The 18,524-nt window shown below is 54.0% G+C and overlaps 4 protein-coding genes across 4 annotated transcripts; 3 read left to right on the top strand and 1 right to left on the bottom strand.

Annotated features, from left to right (window-relative positions):
- Window positions 1–4,084: 4,084 nt before the first annotated feature.
- Window positions 4,085–9,065, top strand: N7482_002624 (ATP-binding cassette glutathione S-conjugate transporter YCF1; the record flags this gene model as incomplete). The annotated part of the gene is made up of 7 exons (XM_056684749.1): window positions 4,085–4,378; window positions 4,453–6,106; window positions 6,156–8,208; window positions 8,274–8,428; window positions 8,490–8,558; window positions 8,630–8,721; window positions 8,799–9,065. The coding sequence occupies 7 exons, from the start codon at window positions 4,085–4,087 to the stop codon at window positions 9,063–9,065; spliced, it is 4,584 nt and encodes a 1,527-aa protein (XP_056548355.1).
- A 2,210-nt stretch (window positions 9,066–11,275) lies between these two features.
- N7482_002623 (uncharacterized protein) lies at window positions 11,276–12,863 on the top strand (the record flags this gene model as incomplete). The annotated part of the gene is made up of 5 exons (XM_056684748.1): window positions 11,276–11,425; window positions 11,476–11,870; window positions 11,991–12,071; window positions 12,203–12,345; window positions 12,397–12,863. 5 exons carry the CDS (start codon window positions 11,276–11,278, stop codon window positions 12,861–12,863), a joined length of 1,236 nt encoding a protein of 411 aa, XP_056548354.1.
- A 1,011-nt stretch (window positions 12,864–13,874) lies between these two features.
- Window positions 13,875–14,414, bottom strand: N7482_002622 (uncharacterized protein; the record flags this gene model as incomplete). The annotated part of the gene is made up of 1 exon (XM_056684747.1): window positions 13,875–14,414. One exon carries the CDS (start codon window positions 14,412–14,414, stop codon window positions 13,875–13,877), a length of 540 nt encoding a protein of 179 aa, XP_056548353.1.
- Window positions 14,415–15,386: 972 nt separating this feature from the next.
- On the top strand, window positions 15,387–15,920 carry N7482_002621 (uncharacterized protein; the record flags this gene model as incomplete). The annotated part of the gene is made up of 1 exon (XM_056684746.1): window positions 15,387–15,920. The coding sequence occupies one exon, from the start codon at window positions 15,387–15,389 to the stop codon at window positions 15,918–15,920; it is 534 nt and encodes a 177-aa protein (XP_056548352.1).
- Window positions 15,921–18,524: the final 2,604 nt, after the last annotated feature.

Genomic DNA, 18,524 nt, shown 5'->3' with positions numbered 1-18,524 from the left:
GTAACAGCCGAGTATCGGCCGGACGGACGTCTTTCCACCCGTCCGGATAGGGGATAACCCTTCAACGGGTCTTTCCCCCTGATTTTCACTATATCATCCATCAATCTGATCATCATCATCCCATTGGACATCTTCCGTACTAGCCTACACGAATAGTGCACAGTTCGACAATAGAAAGGCAGTACATGGAACCAACACGACAAAATCAAGCCGATAGATCATGTGAACCTAGGTGGAGCAAGTCAGTGTGGCGATCACTCAGCTATGCAAGGCATTGCTTTTTTGATACCACTCTCCTCAAGGAACCGGCTTTCTACTTCCATAGTTGTGCAGAAGTGCGTATGTTAGCTCAGAACTTGATCGAAACAGCCTCTAGTCAATCTATGTTACGATGCTTGGGCTACGAGTTCTGAAGTTTTGTAACATTTAAAGATTGCCGAACTAGTGAGACACGAAGAAAACTATATGCTATGTAGGGCTCATCCACTGTATTCCCAAACTATAAATATTCACAACAGCCCATGCCGGAGTCTTACATTATGAGTCTGCCCAGCACAATCTTAGTTTTAATTTTCTGTGAACCTTCAGCCCACGGCAGGTTTTTATAATTGTTCTGGATATCCCAATCGGCGCCCACAACCCTAACTATCACAATGTACGCAGCCATTAAGTGGTTGTGTCTAGTCATTGCGTTGCAACTACCGCAGAAACTACTTGCTCAGGTATGCATATCTCGTGTTATGCGTACGGGTAGGATCACAAACGGAGGCTAAAAATGCAAACAGAGTGAACGCGAGAGTTGTAGCCTAACCCAAACTCTGAGGGGAGATTGGGCATGTGACGGCTCTGATGACCGAATGAGCAAACTTCTCCACTGCCAGTCGTTCAAATGGAAGTTTCATGGCTGTTGCTGGGAGTGCGCTATTCAATTGATGACCGGCAGTGACGGAACAGTTGGGCAAAAGCCATACTGTTCATCACAGAGAGGAAAAGAGGAAGACGAAGAGTGTCCCTTGCGCTGGACGCCAGGAAAGGCAATCGGCGAGTTGTGCAGCACTGTGCACGACTGCGCTCCTAGATCGCCGGATGGGCGGACCCGTCCGGAGCCGGAAATTCGATGCTACAAGGGAAAATGCACCCGGAATCCTGCCGGTACGTCTTGCTCTAAGGATGCCGACTGTGACTATGACTATGGCCGGCTGTCTTGTATCAGTGGGACATGCAAGGGTATCCCTGGTGGCCAATGCCATGAGGATTCTCAGTGTATTGGAGTGAATGGCACGATGGCACAATGCATTAATCACTACTGCCAGGCAAGGGCCGGTGATGCTTGCCAGTCTCAGGTGCACTGCCAGTCTCCTGGGAACACCCTCATATGCAATAGGGGAATATGTCAGGCCGAACCAGGGGACAGATGTGATGACTCCACACAGTGTTGGCAGCCATTTCAGACTGCTCAGCACCCTGAATGGAAACTCGGTCCAAATGCAAAATTTGTCTGCAAGAACGAGACCTGTCTTCCAGAACTCAGTGGACCATGCACGGAAGATATTGACTGCTATCCCAACACCTGTGGACCAGGGGGTAAATGTGATAGCCCAAAAATGACGATGTGCAGGGGATGTGCAAGTCTATATCGCTCCCTTGGTGGACTGTCGATAGGTTTTTTCAGCAAAATCTGTCCCAAATACAAAGAATGCTAAGATTTGGGGGTTTGAACTCGACCATTACCCGATCGAGTCAGGATTGGGGTTTTCTGTCGATCAGGTGGCACGCACCGCTAAGAACATGCTGCCCAACGTCTACGCATTAGTTAATTCACTCTATATGGTTTTATAAGGCAAATTGGGGCCAATTCGGAATACCTGTATCGTAACATCTTAACACTCGCCTCTCGGGCTATGAGATCCCTCTCAGTGGCATACATACTTCAGTGTTCATTTGTCTTGCGGGCCAATTTATGGTGCTATATTGGATACGGCTTCACTTTAGCGAGGTGGTGATACGGAAGGATGTAGAGTTGAGCTATAACGTAGTTCGCTCACCCCACCGCCCAGTTTATCTTCATAATATGTTCTCTTCACCAAAATGCCCTTATTCTATTAGATATACAATTTTTACATACATTTATCTGGTGTCCAACCTCTCTGCATCCCGATAAAATTCTCTCCTCAACATTCTGCATTCATACACGTCCAATCGCATCTTATGCCGCAGAGCAACGTAACATGGCTTACATATTATCTATTCCAAACGAACATGCGCTTAGCTTTCCTCCAACTTATCAAACCGAACGTTCGACTTTCGTGATATTTCCCAACTCTGCCTTGCTCTTCACCCGCTTTTCGTTCCAGGGCCATGGCGTGCGAGAGCGCGCGTCACTAGTATTTTGTCTTCCAAACCTTGGGGGACTTTCGAAGTATAATGAAATGCACGTGACTGGAGCTACTGTAGAACTCCTACACCGTACGGCGTACACCTGCCTGGCCAGCAGATACTAGGATCATACGAGGTTTTTGTAAGTCCCTCTCCTTCTACCAGACAACGTTGGAGCTGGCAGGGGGGCTTCCAACCCGCCCCAAAAGTGTGTTGTGAATGTAGGGGCAGTACGAGTCAGTGTTCAAAAGATGGCCCTACAGTCCGGACCAGATGAAGCTACTCTGAAGTGTGGTATATCATTTTTCCCTGGTATGATTCTGCAAGCGAATATCTCGCGATGGCACAGCCTCGCAGTCATTGAAGCTGCGTTGCCGTCACCCAGCCCTAGTATCAACCCCGACATCGCTAAATTTTGTGCCATTATAATGGCTGAAGTACCCTTCAGCTTTACAGGTTTGCATTGATCCCGCTGGAAGGTGAACTCTGAGTCATTGTATCATGTCGGATTTACTAGAGCATATCCCCCAAGCCCCCAAACGCCAATGAATTGGTACCAGTGCCTGATCAGGTGATAACACGAGATCGAAAAATATCTATTATGATACTCTAATGTACCGTAGGCCCTACAGGGGGCCATCAGGTACTCGGCAATATCTGTTATATTGGATCAGTATCCTCGTCGTTTCTAATTTATTGGCATTCCTCCTTTTCTAGTGTCTTCGGATACTGTGAGAAACCCCCCCCCCCCCGCCCACCCCCAAAGATAAATCTGATTCTTGAACAATCTCTACATAAAGTAACAGCACTGCTTGTAGGCAGCCTACTCAATAAACAAAGTCTTGGTCAGAATGTTACGTGGCAGTCAACCCCTAGGTATGGACAGCAACAGGAAACTAAAACAACAGTGAAACATATATTTTTGCGGTGACTACCTACCTTGGAAACGTTGCTGTAGAGCCTGTTTGGGAGCATAGTTGATTATTTGGGAGTTAAGTACCTAGGTGTAAGATAGGTACTAGTCAATAGTCTGAACTGACTAACACTGAAAGATATAAGTATACAAGTTGGCTCGACGCCGCTCATCTATTCAAGAGCATCTGAATATGCAGGGGCCCGACCGCTGGACCCCAAGCGTGTGACCAAGGCACCAGCAGGCGGTTTAGCTCAAATTAAGCAACAGATGACACAAGAAGGAACCAATGAACAACGCATGTCCAACGAACACTGGCTAATTGCAGCCCTAATCAACCCCTGATCCCAGCGGTTCCTGTCCCGCGAAACATGTCTGCAGGGATTCACCAATTGGCTTTAAAAAGGCTTATCTCCGGGAAGGCGCTCAGTCCCACTTGATGCGATACGATCCTCGCCGACGTCCAGTTCTCCAATTCAATCTCAGTCAATCGCAGGGTGCTGCCTAGTGCTGGATCGAGATAAAACAGCTCTTTTTGAGTCGCAGGCACCTGCGGACGTCAGCTCTGCGGACGTCAGCTCTGTGGGCAGTGGATCATCAGCGGTCCCATTTGTCTGGGTAGGCAGTCCCGACCGCCCGGATTTGCATTTTTAGGAGCGCAAGGAGCTCGGCATTTAGTAAGCAGCCTCCGAGCTCTCGCGATCCCGAGACTGCCGTCCTTCTTCTCTTCCCTCACCGTTCTCGCCTTCGTCAAGAAAAGGAGATACTGGGCTTGCGCTGCCGTTTGTCACCAACATGTTGGATGGCCATGCGCAGATGGTGCTAGGGAACGCCCAGTCGGGAGAACTCTCGCCGTCGCGACTCGCCTCCGCTTTCGATCACCGCCAGCGACAGGCCTTCTGCGGCGATTCGGAGGGCTGGGGGCCGCTCAGTTCAAGCGGCTTCCACCTCACTTCATGCTTCGTGGATGTTGTTGTAGCCGTGGTCGCTGTATGGGGTTCGTTAGCTGGTCTCGCTGCACTGTGGATCTTGCTGAAGAAGCGCATTCCGCAACCCGTCTCCAAGAATTGGCACTTCTACGCCAAGCTGGTTCGTCGTCGATCCCGATTTCCCCAGACGCCTGCATTCCTGATGGTTCTAACCATTCTCCAATTCTCCGATAGGTTGTCCTCGCCGGTCTGATTTTCGTCACTGCGCTCCAAGCCGCCTTGCATGCCGAGACCGAGCCGAAGCACTTCTATGCCGACTTCCGTTTCTGGTCCTCCCTCTTGACGCTCGCCTCATTGGGTGTTATATACGCAGTACAGTACTATGAGCATTGGCGGAGTCGGCAGCCGAACGGGGTCGTCCTGTTCTATTGGCTCTTCTTCATCATTGCTTACGCTGTCAAGCTACAGTCGCTCGTCGCTCAGAAGGCTTACCTACAACATCTTCCATACTTCGTCTGCGTCAACGTTAGCCTCGGCCTCGCATTGCTAGAATTCGTGCTAGAATATTTTGTTCCCAAGAAGCAGAGCGCTTATGATGCCCTCGGTGACGAGGATGAATGCCCTTATAACTATGCCGACATCTTCTCAGTCCTCACTTTTGGCTGGATGACTCCGATGATGAAATTCGGATACAAAAACTACTTGACCCAAGATGATCTTTGGAACCTCCGCCGTCGCGATACTACCAGGGCGACCCTCGATGACCTGAATTCGGCTTGGGAGGAGGAGCTTGAGAAGAAGAAGCCCTCTCTATGGTTGGCTCTTTTCAAGGCATTTGGTGGTCCGTACGTTCGCGGAGCCATCATAAAATCGGCTAGTGATATGCTCGCCTTTGTCCAACCACAACTCCTACGATATCTGATCGCTTTCATCGATTCTTACCGGACTCCGGACCCCCAGCCCGTTATCCGAGGTGTGGCCATTGCCCTGGCAATGTTTCTGGTCTCGGTCTGCCAGACCAGCTGTCTTCACCAATACTTCCAGCGAGCTTTCGACACTGGGATGCGAGTAAAGTCATCACTGACTGCCCTCATCTATGCCAAGGCTCTGCGACTGTCAAGTGAAGGTCGTTCATCCAAGACCACTGGTGACATTGTCAACCACATGGCTGTCGACCAACAACGTCTTTCGGATCTGACCCAGTTCGGCACACAGCTGCTGTCTGCTCCTTTCCAAATAGCCCTGTGCATGATATCTCTCTACCAGCTTGTGGGACTCAGCATGTTTGCTGGTGTGGGTGTCATGATTCTGATGATTCCGATCAATGGTATCATTGCTCGGATGATGAAGAAACTGCAAATCATTCAGATGAAGAACAAGGACTCGAGAACTCGTCTGATGACTGAGATTTTGAACAACATCAAGAGTATTAAGCTCTATGCTTGGAACACGGCATTCATGAACAAACTCAGTCATATCCGAAATGATCTGGAACTCAACACCCTCCGCAAGATTGGAGCTACGCAGTCTGTTGCCAATTTCACCTGGCAGTCAACTCCTTTCCTTGTGTCTTGCTCCACGTTCACTGTCTTCGTCTTAACGAGCGACCGTCCTCTGACAACCGAGATCGTGTTCCCTGCCCTGACCCTCTTCAATCTTCTTACGTTCCCGCTTTCTATTCTGCCCATGGTTATCACCTCTGTCATTGAGTCTTCCGTGGCGGTGAAGCGATTGATGGACTACTTCACCGCGGAGGAGCTCCAAACCGACAGCGTGATCTTCCAGGACCCCGTGGAGCATGCAGGAGATGAGTCCGTCCGCGTTCGTGATGCTTCATTCACCTGGAACCGCCACTCTGGTATTCCTGTTCTCAAGAACATTGATCTGAGTGCTCGAAAAGGGTGAGCTCAGCTGCATCGTTGGTCGTGTTGGAGCAGGCAAGTCCTCTCTGCTTCAGGCGCTGCTTGGTGAACTATGGAAGAACCAAGGTGAAGTCGTCGTTCGTGGCCGTGTCGCATATGTCGCGCAGACCCCTTGGGTAATGAATGCAAGCGTTCGAGAAAATATTGTGTTCGGACACCGATGGGACCCTGCGTTCTACGATCTTACCGTCGAGGCCTGCGCTCTGATTGATGACTTCAAGATCATGCCTGATGGAGACCAGACGGAAGTCGGAGAGCGTGGTATCTCTCTCTCCGGCGGTCAGAAGGCGCGGTTGACTCTCGCTCGGGCAGTCTATGCTCGCGCGGACATCTATCTCCTTGATGATGTTCTTTCAGCAGTGGATCAGCACGTAGGGCGCCACATTATCAACAAGGTTCTGGGCAACTCTGGTATCCTTAACGGCAAAACAAGAATTCTGGCTACCAACGCTATCACGGTCCTTAAGGAGGCCGACTTCATTGGTCTCCTACGCGACAAGACCATTATCGAAAAGGGTACATATGAGCAACTTATGGCCATGAAGGGTGAAATCTCAAACCTTGTCCGGACAAACTTGGTAGAATCAGACGATGAACATTCTCCTAGCATCTCGGATGATGAACTTGCTAGTCCTCCCAGTTCGGATGATACAGCCGTAATCGACAATGGCGATGATTCGGACAGCGAGGACTTGGAAGAGCCTGGCTCTCTTGTTCCTATCAAGAGCTATGGCGATTCCCGCCGACGAACAAGTACTGTTACTTTGCGCAGAGCTAGTACCGCAACCTGGCAAGGTCCCCGTCGCAAGCTTGGAGATGAGGAGAATGTCCTCAAGACGAAGCAAATCCAGGAGACGTCGCAGCAGGGCAAGGTTAAGTGGAGTGTTTATGGCGAGTACGCCAAGAACAGCAATATTGTTGCGGTCTCTTTCTATCTGCTTGCGCTTGTGTCTGCCCAGACTGCCCAGGTTTTTGCAAACTACTGGCTGAAGAACTGGACCGAGTACAACGAGGCCCATGGCGGAAACGAGAAGGTGGGCAAGTTCATTGGCATTTATCTGCTCCTCGGCTTGGGATCGTCTCTCTTGGTCATCTTCCAGAACCTGATATTGTGGATTTTCTGCTCGATTGAAGCTTCTCGCAAGCTTCATGAGCGCATGGCATTTGCCATCTTCCGCTCCCCCATGAACTTTTTCGAAACTACTCCGTCTGGCCGTATTCTCAACAGATTCTCTAGCGATATATACCGTGTCGATGAGGTACTTGCCCGTACCTTCAACATGCTGTTCGCCAATTCTGCCCGCGCAATCTTCACCATGGTTGTGATCGCATCTTCGACGCCAGCTTTCTTACTCCTGGTCCTTCCGCTGAGCTGGGTCTACCTCAGCTACCAGAAGTACTACCTCCGAACCTCTCGTGAGTTGAAGCGTCTGGACAGTGTCACTCGCAGTCCAATCTATGCCCATTTCCAGGAGTCTCTTGGTGGTATCTCGACCATTCGCGCCTATCGCCAGGAGAACCGTTTTGCTCTTGAGAACGAGTGGCGTATGGACGCCAATCTCCGGGCTTACTTCCCTTCCATCAGCGCCAACCGATGGCTAGCAGTTCGCCTTGAGTTCATTGGTTCGATCATCATTCTGGCCTCCGCTGGACTTGCTATCCTCTCTGTTGCAAGTGGCAGCGGCCTCTCGGCCGGTATGGTTGGTCTGGCCATGTCTTACGCTCTTCAAATCACCCAGTCTCTCAACTGGATCGTTCGCCAGACGGTCGAAGTCGAGACCAACATTGTCTCTGTTGAGCGTGTGCTGGAGTACGCAAGCCTCCCCAGTGAAGCTCCCGAGGTTATCTTCAAGCGGCGACCTGCCGTCGGTTGGCCGGCCCAGGGTGCTGTCACTTTCAAGAACTACAGTACTCGCTACCGCGAGGGCCTCGACCTGGTGCTGAAGGATGTCAGCCTCGACATCAAACCTCATGAGAAGATTGGTGTTGTTGGTCGGACTGGCGCTGGAAAGAGTTCCTTGACGCTGGCTCTCTTCCGCATCATTGAGCCTTCTGGTGGTACCATCAGGTAAGAGCGGGTTTTCTTGTCATTACGCTATCCTTTGATGAATTTTGTACTGACATGGTTGACAGCATTGACGGACTCGACGTTTCCTCCATCGGTTTGTTCGATCTCCGTAGTCGACTTGCCATCATTCCTCAGGATCCTGCCATGTTCGAAGGCACTCTTCGTGATAACCTGGACCCACGCCATGCACATGATGATACGGAACTCTGGAGCGTTCTAGGTATGCTTGAATTGATTGGTATTCTATCTTGCAACATCCTTCTAACAAGGTTGCACCTTAGACCACGCCAAACTCAAGGACCACGTTTCTCGGATGGATGGCCAACTTGATGCTCAGATTCAAGAAGGAGGTAAGAACAAACTATCACGTACTGGCATCATCCTTAGCCAAGAATATTATCTAACCTTCTCTGCCTTCCAGGATCCAACCTGAGTCAAGGTCAACGCCAGCTCGTCTCTCTCGCTCGGGCCTTGCTCACACCCAGCAACATCCTCGTTCTGGACGAAGCAACGGTAAGCTTGCTGCCTCCTTTTCCTTCTTCTCCCCCGTCAACCTGAGGCCGCATCGGCTGACAATAGTAAAAATCCAGGCCGCCGTTGATGTGGAGACGGACGCACTGCTCCAGCGCACCCTGCGCAGCAGCATCTTCCAGGATCGCACGATCATCACGATTGCGCACCGCATCAACACCATCATCGACTCAGATCGCATTGTCGTCCTCGACAAGGGCCGGGTGGCGGAATTTGATACGCCGGCCGAGCTGATCAGGCAGGGTGGCCGCTTCTACGAGCTCGCCAAGGAAGCCGGCCTGCTTGACAGCGACGGTCTCGCCAGCTCGTCCTCGCGAATCGCATAAAATTCAATCGCTTGTACATCGCCCTGACAAGTTTTCGGCGTGTTTCGGCAGCTACAATTTCGGGGAGGAGAGCGAGACTCGTGCAGCCCGTCATAGCACATCCGGAGGCAACAGCATTTCGCAAGCCTGAGTGGCTCGGGGAGTCCGGACCTGTTCTAGAGCTCCTGGGCCGATCTGGATGAGCGCGGATGGCTGATGGTTGGATTGCCACGCCGGCTGCATGGATCTTGTCTCTTCATCTATTCAAACGCACAGAGGTGGCCCCTGCTTCTTGAGGCTGACTGGGTCTGTTCGTTCCGGTCTGGTCATCTCTTGCCTGTCTGCGCATGGGTGATTTGGCCATTTCCGCTGTATGGAGAAGGGTGACTCCTCTGTCTTTCAAAAGGCAAATTCGATCTAGACGCCCCCCAGAACACCCCTGGCAGGAGTGGAGTGGACTGGAGAGGAGACGACATAAAGCCATCCGATGCAAAGAAAAAAAAAGTTTCCTTTTTCACCACCCTTTCGTTAGCCGCCAGTGTTTCAATTATTTTGCGCCTCGATGCAACACGATCGAGGGCCGCCAATTGGTCTGTACCCCTGAGAAAACTTGAAAAGCGCTTTGTTCTCTTTATTATTCCAAATCATCTCTTTCACTTGACGTCGTGCTTTGCATTGTTCCCTTTTCTTTTCTTTTCCAAAGCTAAATCTTGCATTGGCTGCCCTCCGGGTTTCCGGTTCTTGCCCCCTATGGCTTCGGTTGTACCCGTGTTCAGCGTCATGTTTACTTTTGTTAATACTAGCATGTGGATAATACACGCCCCGAGAAAGTGCCAGCACACGCGATCGAATCCAAAAAAGAACAGGTCTTTATCGTGTCGTATCTGTAAAGGAAGGAGGGGGAGGGGAAGGGAAGGGAAGGTTACTTTGCATGGACAGAATGACATAACTGCTTTTTCTTCGGTCCTTGTCCTTCCTTGCGGTTCGAATCAGTTTCGGTGTCGCCGGGATGGTTTGCAGTAGCGCCGTGTCCAACGTGGCGGTGACATCTCATGATATCAAAATGTTCGCTGCGCCGGGGGGTTGGACTGGGGGGGCGGTTGTAGCGGTGTACACGATCAACCGGGACCGAGTACACCGCCGCCAGCTGGCTAGGGCGCCTCTTCGATACTTCGCAGAGAAGGAGCAGCACCCCCGGTCTAGTCTGTCAGCTTCGGGGTTGGGCGCTTTTTGCCTTCGCTTTTCTCGCTTGCGGAAAGAATTGGGACCTGGCTCTAGCAGGAGGGGGTGCGGGTTCACAACCCTCTTTCCCCCCCCGGTCAATACCAACTCATCCCGATATACGGTACATTCGCCACAGTCACAGATCAATCCACATAGATGGCCACACTCTCCCGCATGGGCATGGACCAGGGCCTTCGAGGTCCATGCTGCATTGGAACTGGAATTCAACCCCACTGCATTGAACGACGTTCAGCGTGGCCGTCGTGCATCGCATCCAGAAATAGACCGGGGAAATATATACTCGTCGCACCTCAATAGTGGGAACGCCGACAGAGGGTGTCCCTTGCGGCTGGCTCGCTGACAGTTATGGAATTTCTTTTCACGCGGTCCCATGCACGTACTATAGGTTGGAGTACATGGTGCATGGATGGCAGGCGAAGGGAGACAATAACACATGGGCCAGGGGATGTTGATCCCATCAACATCCTGAGGAGCCAAAGCCTCATGTCTGGTTGTTTGCAGGCGCGGCCAGGGCGCCCGCTCGATGTGCGAATAGGTTCCGCTCGTCCCCTTCAGAGCGGCGAAGGCCCGACCTGGCCCAGCTCCGTGGAATGGATGTGCATGAGAGGCGGTGGAGTCCGCAGGGAACAGCCGGGCATTTGGGGGTCGAATGGGGGCATGGGGCGTATCTACGTAACCAATCCGAAGGCAATTTACGGTCCTCCCTGCATCTCGTTCGGGGCCTTCTTACTCGATCGTCTCTTGCTACCGCCAGTGCTTCCATTCATGTACGGACGTGCTTACTTCCTCTGGACCCAGCCGTCTGCTCACAGCTAGCAGCTACGTGCAGCGTACCTGAGTCCGCGGCCGCGGTGTGGAATGCGCGATCCTCCCGCTATATCAGCGAGTCAATATATCAGATCTCGCGTGGCACAGGGAGTTGCATGTCGTGTTATTCCTGTCAGATCAGATGAGAGGGGCGATCGACCCCATCTGCCCCTCTTCGTATGCCGGATTCTGATCGTTGCGTCGGACAGCTTTTCCCCCGTCTGGGCTCTGTGCTCTGGCCTGCTCTGGCCAGGGCTATGCTATCATTGGGGGAACGCAACCTCCGGGGTTCGGGATGGGCCTTCGTTTCAGCTGTTGCCGCGGGGCATGTACGCTGTCTTCCATCGTTCAGCAGTGGTGCTGGCGCTGTACGGAGTAGGCAAGGGATGCAGCCGCCGCGGGGTCAGTGCTCTGGCGTCTTCGGGGAATCGCCGCACCCGTTCCAGCAATCTTGTTCGAAGGGCCACTGTTTGCCGATAAGCCAATGGGATCTCGGGACGGGCAGGATCCTGGAGTGAGATCATATCCGGCGAAAGGTAAAATGGCGACGGTTCTGCTTTCTCACGGGGTATCCATGTCTGCGACCCCCGACTTGGCCGTCAATGCTGCTGTACGTGGTCATGGCCCTCAGATAGCAGATCGATCTGGCGTCGAGACCAGCCGGATGGCACCGTCCGGCCCATCCATGTCAATCATCCTCCCATCGTCGGGGTCATTTGACAAGCCTGTGCAAAGCGGACCAGGCGACATCATCCAGCCTGTTCCAGCCACCTTGTCTGCGCTCCCCGAACACCTCCGAATTCGAGGCAGATGATGCCCGGCGTCCGTACTCTTTCCCCGCCTGGAAAAGTCCCAGTGGCTGCTGGCAGCGCTGCTTGTGCGACGTCGATGCAGGAGTCGCCGTACCTGCGATAGTGCACCGTCCGACGATCCTACGATCCTCCTGCTGAGCGCAGAAGAATCTCCTTTCTCCCCGTACGCACCCTCCATCACCAGCAGGCTACCAGGGGTTTGCCCGTGGCCCCAGTGCTAGTGGGGTGGATATTTTCTCCGCTGTGGACAGGGATGCCATGTGCGAACCTGGTACACGGTAACCATCCAGCCAGCCGCAAACAGGCTGCCCCTCCCCGATCGCCATCTACCATCCCTTTCAAGGCCATCGGTTCTGAGATGGATGTTGCACAGCGCTGCACATACTCGGTCCCGCATCGACAGCAGACAGCAGACAGCAGACAGCAGACAGTCGACGGTAGACCGTCGACAGGAGACACTTTGATAGTCATGGCTGTATGATCTGCAGCCGTCCCGCAGGCCATTCTAGAGCGATCCTGCACTATGCCACTTCGTACATACACGGCAAAGTTACAGAAAAAGTGGACGAACGCCGGGGATTACTTGCGGCCACGGCACGCCTCAAGCTCGGATCATTTCCAAGCGGGAGGCGGGAGCGGTACGCCACATAGTGCTCCATCCATCGAGCGACATGGAGGGAAAGGCTGGATGCGCGGATGGGCCCCGGAAGGTGGGGAGGAAGGGAAAGGGGGGGAGAGGAGGGAGGAGCAAAATCTTCTGGTGCATAGCCCGATGGACTGGTCCCTCATGGCTGGCATGGTTATGCCAGATGATCGTCGAGATGACCAGGTCGGCGGGACTGTGATCGAGCGGGATCTGGCAATCTGGGTGCTCGGGATGGCAGTGCATAGGCCTGTTGTTCGGGGCAGAGGCAGAAGAGGGATTAGTGGATTGAGGGTGATGCCACGGCGATGAGGGCTAGTGGGCGTGGCGGAGCCGAGGATATGCGAGCAGTGCCTTGCATCGGGAAGCTTAGGATGTGATTGCAGTGAACTTCCAGTCGAGGTAGGTTCCGAAGCTTTTCGGACGGAGGGGGAAGGGTAGAGCGCGGAGGATACACCGGGTAACTCAGTAGATGACTGACCGATGGATATTCCCTATGCAACGGAGAGCCCTCAACACTAACGTTATCGCGAGAGGGGTTTTCGTCGATGACGCTGTCACGACGGAATACGGAGATTGTGTCCAAAGTACCAAATCCAGTATTTGTCACGAAGGCTCCAGAACCCAGGTTCCCGCTTCCCAGCAAGGGATCGTCTCGCGTGGATCGGGCCTCTCCGGTAATGGGGAAACCCAGTTCCGGGGACATGGTCCCTCCTAGTTCCCTCCAAGAAGTTTAGTCCTCCACCGGTGACATGGACGAAGTAGTCGGCGCTAGTCCGATCCAGAGAAGTTACACTCGAGATTTGCCATAAGGGTCGCGGAAAGCAAGTACGGTGCGGTCTGTCGTCATGATGTGGCTGCAAGCATGCCCCATTGGTTGCTCCATACCAATTGCATACCGGCCATGGCGTGTCGCCGACCGTTCGCCGCCCGTCTCCGTTCACTCAGCTGTGCGAGAGAACAAGCACAAAATCCCACGCACAATGGCATTGTTTCAGCCACACCTCTCGATCGGGTCCGGACGCGGATCTCCGCCAGGGACGATCTTAGCCGCCGCTTCGGGCAATTTGTCCGTGCCTGCAGGTTTGGGAGGCTGGAGTACACTTGCAGAGGATCCTGCCTGTACTCCGTACTCTCAATTTAGAGGTAGGCCTCTGGGAGACCGAGTTCAGTAGAGACAGTCATTATCAACCAGGGCAGGGAAGGGAAGCTTTGTTCGTCCGGAGCACGGGGACGAAACCCAGCCGCTTGTCTTCGTACTGGCCCATGCGAAGACCCAAAGACGAGAACTCTCAAACGGGAGATATCATTTGTCTAGACCTGCTAGACTGATGCATGCCATCGCGATGGACCAGGTGAAAGGTCTCGACGTCTCGGCGTGCCCAGCGTGATGGAATTTCCGAATTGGCGGAGGCTTTGGAATGGGCCGTCGGGGAAGATTTGTAGCGCGCCGTGAAGGTTTGCGCTAGCGAGCATCCGGGCATCGGGGCCATGCAGCGACGGCGCGGTGCTAGACTGGGGGCATTTGGGGGTTACTTGGGGGTTGATTGGGTGAGAATGCCCGTTCACACGGAGGCGTCCTGCAAGGATCGGGAGAGGGGCGCGTTCACCCCAGCCCACTGGTCTGTCAAGCCACGGAAACCCCCCGGCCTGCCCCAGCTGTGATATCCAGGTAGCTGGGAATAGATCCGCCAGGGTGTTGGGATCGGCGGAATATACGAGGCCGGAGGCAGCCATCGGCGACCATCGGCGAGAGGCAGATTGATGTGGTCGAGAGGAAGGAGAAGTTGTCCTGTTGACACCGCGGAGGACTTGGCCAGTCTCCTCCTTTCCCCCGGCAGGAACACATGGCCTCCTGCGCATAATGTCCGCGGGGCGAGCCTCAGATGAGCATGAACCACATCGCCGGGAGTCCTTTTCCAAAATCTTTCACGCAAGGGCGACTTTGCTTTATTTTTTTTCGCTCACGACGCCATTGCCAGGTATAGTTCCCAAGCGAGCAGCGGGGCTGGGGCGATCACTGGAGAGACGTCGGAATGGTTCTCCACTTGGCCGGGCGGAGGCATAGAGGGACACCCGAGTGCAGAGGAATCGTCATTCATGCAAAAAGACAATACGCAGTAGGCAATAGACAATAGGCAATAGACAATAGGCAGTAGGCAATAGGCAAAAGGTCCGAAAGGGCAATTCCGTTTCATCGGTTCAATCCGCAGAGTTGAAACGAAAACACACAAGCGCGAATCCCGTCCTTTGGCGCTCCCCGCTCTCACGACCGGACTCCATTCTAAGAGAACGACCAAGAACGACAGCGCAAAGGCCAGGTGTCATTCCCACGCGGAGTGCGCTGCCCATCTTGTCATCCTCGCGCAGCACCCGCCACCACGAACAGAGCGAATCGCGTAATCAATGGGCCTTGAAACCATGCCGGTCGGCGATAACAGCTGTCGGATGCAACATCATTGGCCCATGGAGATGCAAGGCGCTTAGGAGCCTCCAGGGGGAGTCGGGAAGACCAGTCCTGCAGAAAGGCTATGTTTATGTTGCATCTGGGGGGGCATTGTTGCGTCACGCCCTGTTAATGCCAAACAGAGCCTGCAGAAGTCGTGAGTCAAGACTAAGGGGCTGATAGCGGCCAGGACCCAGTGTCCATCCCGGGCTCATTTGACGGGGTGTCAACAAAGTACATGGTGGCAGCGCGGTAGTACGTAAGTGGGAACAATAGTCTGTCTGGAACATCCTGTCTTGCATGTGCATTTGCATGCGTCTTTTTGCATGTTGCATTTTTAGTTGGCGTTTGCCATGGCTGCAGTAGGGCTGCACCGCTGAGGACACACCATGGGTGCGGGCGGGCCGGGCCAGTATGGAGAAAAGAATACGCTCCTGCAGTCTCACATTGCTTTTGGTGTAGAGGGAATTCATTGGGCCGTCGATCGTATTGTACATCCACGAATGGAGACGGTGGAGCCCCAGCGCGACAGTAGTGCCATTTGTCGCACTCCATATAGTCGGGACACCTGGAGGCGCACGGAATATAGGGAGGAGAGGGGGCGCTATGGGCGATTCGCCTATGGACTGTATACCGTAAACAATGATGACAGTCTGCCTCCCGGTGGTCTAGAACTCCACCCTGGCCGTCGTGTTGCGAACGAGGCCAGAAGCGGGCCTTGGCTGCTCACGATCGACGCTCTCCACTCTGGCCCACCCCCTCGGTGTCTGGTCTCCCTCTGGGGCATAACCATCCAGACGGTCGGACTTTGGTCAGTCTGGGAGCCGATCGCCATGGTTGGAGGGAGAGCCGGTTGCCTATTTCCGTCGGCAGCGACCGATGACCCAAAACAGGCCATGCTCCCGGACAGGATCGCTTTTTGAAACCGCCCCAACGGGTGATCAACGACATGCCTAGGGAAAAAAGGGGGGGGGGAGATGAGCTCCGATCGAGGGGAAGCTGGTCACACGGCTTCGAGAGCCATAGAGCTTCCAGAAAGCAGGTATCGCGCGGGTGCGTACCTGGGGCCGATGATTGCCAACTTTGACCCTATCGCCGGGTTCACGGTGGAGCCCGCGCTAGCCATGATAGGAGTTTGACAGCCTTAGTTTGCCCCGGTCCGCTCTCCCCGCCCCACCGTAGTGGCTGGCTTGAATGGCTGGCAAGGCTTGGGGTGGCGTTTGATAGGCGTCAAGTCTGGCCCGAGCCCGGCCCGCAGGCACCCCAAAAGGGGGAGGTCCAGAGTTTCCCAGCTGCCAATCATATTCCTCCGATGTATACGTCGTCAAAAGTACCTTGCCAAAGCACTGCGCAGGTGACCCAACCCGTCCCAACGTGACTAGTTGGACCACCCAAAGCCTCGCCAAAAGTCCCAGGAACCCCCCGTCAACCTGGACGCCAAAGACGATCTGGGCCCTGTTCTCTCTCCTCCCCTGGCCCCAAATTCCAAGCCCCAAGCCCCAAGCCCCAAGCCCCAAGCCCCAAGCCCCATTGAGGGCCATGACATCATGCCCTGGCTCGCAGCTCCGATGAGCCTACGATCGATGCACATCATTGAACGATCTAGCGCGCGGCCGTTCGGGTCGCCGTTCTCCGGTGCGTTAGTCGTATGCCTTCCTCGGCCGCCTGCGCTCCCGAAAAATCACATCGAGCTCGGCCACAATGATCATGATAGTCGTTAAGATACGAGACGCACTGGACAACATTGATTCTGGTCTAAAATCTCATCCATGATGGACCAGGCCCTGATCGTCCGCCCATTCTGCCATCTTTGCATAGTTGCCTCCCGGTATCTTTGTTTGGATGCTCATCCATGCACCGAAATGACGGTCTGGATCGTGCAATTGTCTCGCGAACAGACTCCCATTCCCTCAAATCCTTTGTCCTTTTGCGTCTGCTCAGCCCGCTCCCCCTTTTTATTGCTTCGTATCGATATCGATCGAAGAGGATGGCGCGCTCCCGGGCCTTCGTGGCCCCAGCTTGACAGCCATTGCGATTGTGCGAACCGAGATAGTTCAATTATCGACTATGGAGGCTAATAGTCGAGGCGAGCAACGGGTCGAAAGTACGAGTGTTGCTCGGTGTTTCCTTCTTCCAGAATCACCCTCGCGTGGCGGTGAACGAACCACGCAGTCTTTCAAGTCTCGTCGCCAAGTATGCTATATACTGCGTACTGAGTCATCCAAGCGGGACTTGCAGAAGTGCAGGCACAGGCAGACCTCGCTGGCAAGGTCGACTAATAAAGTAATCAAGCTTCACAATCCCAAACAAGACCACAGAGGGCCCAGTTCATCCTTGTTTCCGGCACCTGTCTCCCGCTTGTTCCACCCGGAGTCAACCCCTCCATACCAAGCCCCCGCCAGGATGAACGAATCCGCCTATCCCCGACTCCGGGCGCCGCCCCTCCCCCCAGCCCACCCCTATTCGCCCTGTTTAGGAACGTCAGTGCACTCCCGCTGTCACATCCTCCAGGTTCCCAAGCCAAGGCCGCGCCTCACCAGCCCAGTTTCAGGATGATGGTATCATAGCGAGCGTGGCCGAATATCTCCGGCGCATCTCTGGTCTCATTCTCGTCCTTTTGACCGTCCCCATTCGATCTTCCTGCCTTGGTCGGCGCGGACAGCGCTCGACGGCCATAATCGCAGGCCTATTCTGTCGCCCGGGTTGCCGTGTTTGCCGGGTGTCAAGCCACACTAGCCCGCATCCACCCTGCCAAACCTGATCCTAGCCAGCGCGTTTCGCCCGGCTGTAGAAAATCCCTGCACAGAGGACTACCTAAAACCGAGTCCCAGGAATAGAAGTGGGACGGGGATGGGGTACAGGGGTCTACTGCGAAAACCCTCCCATCTGCAGGTTGGCGAATGGAGCAAATGGAGCAAATGGAGCAGTCGCCAGGGGTTGTGCTACAGGGACCTTCCCTGTACTTTAATATAACATCGGGGGCCTGCTGGGGTCCGGCCCAGCTGTCAGCATGCTGGGCAAGTGTGGCGGTGGAGGGCACGTAACTGCAGGTTTTTCAGCTGAGCACTGCGTCCTCGAGCTGAGCCACGTGTGGCTTGGTCGGTCCGAGCGTTTGCATTGTGCATGCTACTGTGCACTACCCTCTGTGCATCTATACGGAGTCCATGCGGCATTTTGCATAGTGCAAAGTGAACAGTGCAGCGGCGATGGCCGCGCTGTCGGCGTTTGCGAGGGCGGAGCCAGAGTAGCGGCCCCCATGGAGTTTCTTTGTCGGTCATAGTGATCGTCTGATGCTTCGGGGCAAGCCGTGTCCACGTCTTTGTCCTGTATCGAGTATGATTCCGCGATATTATGTTCTAAGGTTGCTTTGTATCGACACGGAACGAGTCACTCCCTTTTCGTCGTACAGCATGCTAGTATGCGCCAGAGCCAACGGGCCGAGTACCCAATGCATAGGCAATATGACAGTAACCCGAAGAAAAAGCAAATTGCACCGGGGCAAAACAGGACCCGGCGAGCGGCCGGTG

Source organism: Penicillium canariense, assembly GCF_028826845.1.
Source record: "Penicillium canariense strain IBT 26290 chromosome Unknown utg000001l_segment0_segment0, whole genome shotgun sequence".
NCBI lineage: Eukaryota > Fungi > Ascomycota > Eurotiomycetes > Eurotiales > Aspergillaceae > Penicillium > Penicillium canariense.
Note: the sequence above shows the minus strand (reverse complement) of the source record. Positions and strands in the feature narration are given on the sequence as shown.